This window comes from Saccostrea cucullata, unplaced genomic scaffold, assembly GCF_032062105.1.
Source record: "Saccostrea cucullata isolate Sc308-1 unplaced genomic scaffold, CSIRO_AGI_Scuc_v1 ctg3476, whole genome shotgun sequence".
Classification (NCBI taxonomy): domain Eukaryota; kingdom Metazoa; phylum Mollusca; class Bivalvia; order Ostreida; family Ostreidae; genus Saccostrea; species Saccostrea cuccullata.
This window is the reverse complement of record NW_026932455.1, coordinates 38,808-45,000: the sequence shown is the minus strand read 5'-3', so window position 1 is coordinate 45,000 and position 6,193 is coordinate 38,808. Positions and strand designations below refer to the sequence as shown.

At 32.2% G+C, this 6,193-nt stretch overlaps 1 protein-coding gene across 1 annotated transcript in view; it reads left to right on the top strand.

Moving 5' to 3' along the window:
- Positions 1-5,088, top strand: part of LOC134235165 (mitochondrial amidoxime-reducing component 1-like) — a 12,141-nt gene extending 7,053 nt beyond the window's left edge. The window contains exons 2-7 of the mRNA XM_062717265.1: positions 310-486; positions 1,013-1,190; positions 1,553-1,693; positions 2,225-2,295; positions 2,998-3,072; positions 4,771-5,088. Coding sequence (XP_062573249.1) covers positions 310-486; positions 1,013-1,190; positions 1,553-1,693; positions 2,225-2,295; positions 2,998-3,072; positions 4,771-4,894 — 766 coding nt within the window. The 3' untranslated portion in view covers positions 4,895-5,088. The remainder of the gene's footprint in view (positions 1-309; positions 487-1,012; positions 1,191-1,552; positions 1,694-2,224; positions 2,296-2,997; positions 3,073-4,770) is intronic.
- Positions 5,089-6,193: the final 1,105 nt, after the last annotated feature.

Sequence of the window (6,193 nt, the reverse complement as noted above, 5' to 3'; positions counted from 1 at the left end):
TAATAGGTCAAATATATTGGGACCCAAAAGAAGGTCTTGTCACAAGGAATAAACATGTTAAATATGAAAGCCACAACTCCAACCAATCAAAAGATATGGACATTGTTAAAGTTTTTGCAGACAAACAAACAAAAGGACAGAGGAACGAACATGGCAAAACTATATATCCCCGAATTTTCGATTATGGGGGCAAAATAATTAAAATATGTGCGGTTAAACTTATTGAGTTTGCTTATTTAAAATAATTAAACCTGTTATTTTCAAAATTTTTGAAAGTTAAAATCATCTGTCTTTAATGTTTAAAATCAGGCAATGGATGCTGGCAAGACCAAACGGAGACTTCCTGAGTCAGCGCCATTATTCAAAGATGGCCTTAATTCGAGTATCCAGTCACAAGGACGACATCCATCTAGATGCCCCGGGACAACCCACTCTAGTATTGAAGAAAAATCCTCCAGTTGATAAATCGAGATTCATAATGACAAGGTGAAGGAGGTCGAAGTTGATAACATATTGAATATTATTGCTGCACTATTTTTTGTACACGTGTATATGAGTCTACAGTTTAGTTTTATTACAATCCTCAGGTAAGCTTATACTTTCAGTAAGGCGTGGCACATCGACTTTACATTAGCATTTGAAATTTACACAGCTTTCATTCACAAATTCGGGCAAATGTCGACGAGTGTAGCAATTATCCAATAACAGCGTCTCGTACGACAAAGAGGTGGGGCTTATATCATCTCATAACCGTCAACAACAATTTGAAGTTCCTGATGTTATTAATTTCTTAACCAATGAGAATCTACGTTACCATTTGAGAGACGCTGATTACGTAGTATCGGGAATGTCACGCCTAACAGAAAGTCCATGGTTAATTGAGAATCGTCCTGTTGATATGTATTTACAGAATTAAATATATAGGGAATATATATTTGCATGATTGAAATACTCGTATACATTTAAAAAAAAAAGACGTACTTATAGAAAATGATGTCACTGTTTGTTGTAGAGTATGGGGTCTTCGTCTTCTAGGAATGGATTGTGGAGACGAGGCTGCTCACTGGTTCCAGAAATTTCTCCAGACAGAGGAGGACGTTCGATTGGTCGTGTCTTCTGGATCCATGCCAAAAAAAGATTCATCAAAGGAAATCAAACCTTGGGGAAATCCTGCACAGCCTGGCGATCTGGTATTTTTACCCCATCTTCCACCCATATATAATTGTCGTCCGTCTGTTCTTGCATTCTCCTGACTATAACTTTGTGATGGAGAACAAACTGCCCCAAATAAGATGTTCTCCAAGAATCATCAGCGTGTTGAAAATTATTCAAAACTTCATCAAAACCAGAATTGTCATATATCGCTGTGCCCAAAGTTACTCAAAACGAAAATCAGTGATTTAGTTTTAAAAATTCGAAAATTTTAGTTTCGTGCTTCGAGTTTATTTTTTTTACCAGAATATAGCAAGTTTCATCAAATTCCAAGATATTTAAAAAATAAATGTCTCATACTAGTAATTGTCTTGTAAAATAAGTTTTGTACATTTTGTAGGCCTTGTTTTCTGATTTTGGTGGCTTTTTGGTGATGAATGAAGCATCGTTAGACACATTAAATGAACGTCTAGAGAAAAAGGTCACCTTCAGAACTTTTCGACCTAACATCGTCATATCTGGTTGTGAAGCTTTTGCCGAGGTATTCCTTATTCGTCAAATGTAAATCATCATTTCAGCATAAGATATATTAGTATATTAGTTTCAATGGTATTTGCTCACTTACCAGTGTTATCAAGTTTCAATAAATGTAAGCAAATGTGTAATATGAAAGACTTTTATTTAAGCTAAATAAATAAAAATATTTGACAATTGAAACATGCTATTTAGATCTCACAAGTTTTTTTTAAAAAAATAAAGTTTATTCAATATGAAAGGCTTTAGTGATTCTAAAATTATGAATTTAGAATCAATAAAACTTTTCATTAAGGAGGCTCATTACAACACTTTTGACGACGTACTTCACACACAAAAACCCCATTGTTTTATCCGTTTCCCACTCATTAAGATATTTAATATCTATTTTACATTATATGTACTGCTGTAGTAAAATCTAAAATAAACTATGGATGTAATGAGCCTCCGTTAAAAAGTTTATTTTCTTCATGAAAAAATGTCATATATTTCCGAGGTGCTCAAAGTCCTTTCTTTCATGGTATTTTTACATTTGCAGGATTGTTGGGACGAATTAAGAATCGGAGACAAGGATCCACTCTCCTTTAGAATCCTGGACCCCTGCACCAGGTTTTCTAGAATCTCTCCAAACATTTGTCATTTCATCTTTTTATCAAATTTTCAAGATTTTGCAAGCATGTATATATTTTCTACATAAAAATAAAAAAATAAAAGATAAGAAACCTGTTTACATGCTATACCAAAAACAAATTCAAAGACGAACAAACAAAAGTTCCATATAAGTTTGGTCAGCAATTGCTTGCAGTAGCCAAAATTCCTAGAATAATATATATTTTAGCTGTCGATTCTGAAGAATAAAGTTCCCCATCATGTCTAAATCTCTATCACATATGGCATTGGGAAAAGATTCAAAAGAATATAAAAAAAGATTCAGTTACATGTATTATTAGAAAAATTATCAATTCCAGTGAAGTATACCGTTTTGCATTACGTCACAACTTATTTTAACATCTGCGATTAAGGTAAATACTAGTAGTACACGCCTAAACGCAAGCTTTTTGATTTTTACTTTCTCCTTATCCCTGATTGGTTGCTCGTGCAACAGACTTTTTCAGGAGAAAAAACCCAACATAAACAGGAAACAAAGCTTGCGGTTTAGGAGGCGTGTTCTATTTACCAGCTATCAAAATTGGTTGTGACGTAATGCAAAACGGTACACTTCACTGGAATTCATAATAAATAACTTCTAATTCTTATTGTTAATTATAGATTAGTTAGGGGTATTACAGTATTATATTAACATTTGTTAAGGTGTGTTCTAACGACAGTGAATCCGGACACAGGAGAGAGAAATAAAGACAGACAACCCCTGGAGACCCTCAAACAGTAAGGAGAACCATTACATTTACATACTCAGGAATATTAATTAGGTTTTAGCAATATCACGTACTTTAGTATACAGTTAAAGTATACCATTGAGGGAGTTAGCAAGATTCCAGTTCCCCAAGACCAGGACTATTTCCCGAGGCGCAGCGCGCCGAGGGAAATAGTCCTGGTCGAGGGGAACTGGAATCTTGCTAACTCCCTCAATGATATATACTTTAACTGTTTTATTATACCGATACAAATTTAAGTTGTAAAGATCACCTTTTTAAAAAATATATTCATTTATAGATTAACTAATCATTTTTTGTCGCAAATATCAAATTAGAAGACAGTTAACCCCTTATTTTGATATAATCATTGCATTCTTTTTGTTGTTTACGTCTTATTTTGTTGTGTTTTGTTACATGAAATACGTCACGAAGCATTGTGTTTTTGCGTCGCTCTATTATGACGTCACAATGAAAAGCTATAACCGCGAATTAGGATGACTAGCTTTGACCGAGGGATTAGCTCATAAAAACTAACGCACGGCGATTAGCCGATTCACAGCGATTTCTAAGGAATTGTTCAGATCTAATCATTTAATTTTATATAGGGAAAAATCAGTAGAGGTATAATAATTCTTGTTAAGGACGTTCGATCCTGAGATTTTGAGCGTAATTTGGTCAGGTCCTTTATTTATAAAATTCTGCATCATTTTTAAGTTCTAACATTAAATCTGAATTCTACAGTGCAAATTTAACTATATTCAATAAAAAAAAAAAAAAAAAAAAAAAAACAGCGATTAAATTCCATTCAAGTAGAATTAAGATAGGGACTATATTTTGTGGCGGAAGGTTTTTTAGACGAAAATGATCAGTTTTTCCATTTTGAACTGTAACAGTACTGTTAATTTTGGATTCTTAATTTTCCATCCTGGTTGTACAAAAAGCTGTTTTTTGCAGTTAAACGTGTTATGCTGGTTCTGAAATATCTATTAAATTATTTCTTATGAATTCTATCAACAAACTGTGACAAATATAGTAAATATATTCTGAAAATCCGGAAAAAAATTGAGCCAATTTTAATGTAAAATTGACACTTTTTTTTAGTAATATCTGAAAATTTACATCATATACCCCCGCTTTTGATGTTCTTTTCTAAATATTCAAGATAAATTTGGCCTATTTGCTTAAAATCAGAAAAAGTTTAAGACTTTAAAATAATTTTCTTGCTTATTAAATTTTCAGTCCTTGAAAAATCACTTTTTACTAGTGCAGAAAGGTCAAATAATTGATTATGCGAAGCAATTTAAAAAATTTTCTTTGTCACAATTTTTAAGTGTCTTTTTTAAAACAAGCTTAGAGTTCGTTTTGTTTCATGCTTTAATTGGATAACAATATTGGAGGGAAAATGTCAAAAATATAATTTTTAATTTAGACACAAATTTCACTGCAAAAAGGTCATATTAAATGTACTGTAGCGCCAAAAGAAGCGTATTTACCCCCATTTTTGGATTTGAATTTTAATTAAGCTATGTATGTAGAAACAAAAAATATACTTGGCAAAAAAAGTTTAAGACTTTAAATATCAGGATCGAACGTCGTTAACGAGAAAATTATACTCTCTTTTGAATATTCATTGTGCAAGAAAATCCTTGTACATGGAATTTTCTTGCCATGCTTTACTGGTAAAACATATTAATCATATATTTTGTAGATTTCGCTGTTTCCCCACTTATGGAAATGACCCGATATTTGGAGTAAACGCCGCGTTAGACAATACTGGTAGCATAAAGGTGGGTGATTCCGTGTACGCCCTACGAAAACGTAGAAACAGCTAGGAAGTCGGCCGCATAAGTTTCCCGAAAATGGGAACGGGGAGTTTGGAAGAATTTTTTCATTGAGGAAGGTTGAAGAACTTCCAAGGAGAGGATCACAAAATATGCTGAACTGCATTGAAAAACAAACAGCCATATGCCAAAGTTCTGTACAAATAGCTTAGTGAAAACAACTTCTTGTAGTCCGATTTATATAAGTGCACTGAAATATATGATGTTGTAAAATTTACTTTTTTATAAATTTGAAATAAAATGTAGATTTAGAGTGCTGTTTTTTAGTGTTGTATGTCTCTAAGTGTTCAAAATGTCAAAGCATTCGGCAGATCGTGAGAAAAATCAGATTTAATGGAACATTGTTTTTCGACCTTATTCTAATCTTGTACACAGTCTGGTCTCAAGACCATAATCTGAGAAAAAGACTTCAAAAATGCAAAATTTTATTTCTTGAATACTTGACTTTTTTTTAACATGTTAAAAAATTGGAGATTTTGTAAGAGTTTAAAAAACAAAGAATTGGGTACATTTTTTAAAATTATCTAAATCATTTAAAAGTTAAATCAATATGAAATTTTAAGTTAAGTCTATTTAAAGTTTATGGTCTATGGTTTAAACCCGGACTGCATGCCTTCCAGATATAAAAGAAAACTATGTCCCTTGGCCTATTGAAACTTGTCTACAATTAAAATTCGGTGGTGTCTTTTAAAAATCTTCATCTGGGCGCAGAAAGTTTAAATATATGTGAGATCCTTTTAAGAACAGATTCAAGTTCGAATCATAACCCCGTGATAAGGTGGGACCACATTAGGGTATCAAAGTTTAACATTTGGAATATGGTTTGAACATGATATACAAATTGTTTGAACGCAAGTTCTATTAACTTACGACAGGTTCTCACCATAAATGGCTACAACTGTCAATGTCAATACATATTATTCAATTACTCCGGATTTATTACAAGGAAATGTCAATAAGATATTTCATTCCTAAAATTAGGTCGTCTCAAATATTAACATTTTAAAAAGTACATTCCAAACCATAATTATATTTATCGAAAAAATGAACACAGTTTAATGTAAAAACAGAAATGAACTAATCGAAGATTAACATTAAACTCATGGAATATATGTTATTTTGACTGACACATCTATAGAAAATATGGGTCTTGTTTTGATATTAAGCTAAATGTTAAAATGTTAAATTGATAAAATATGCCCCGGTTACTTTATTAATGACAGGGACATAAAATATAAAAATTATGGATAAAGACTTAGGTTGGCATCCAAGCATCCGAGAAAAATGAGA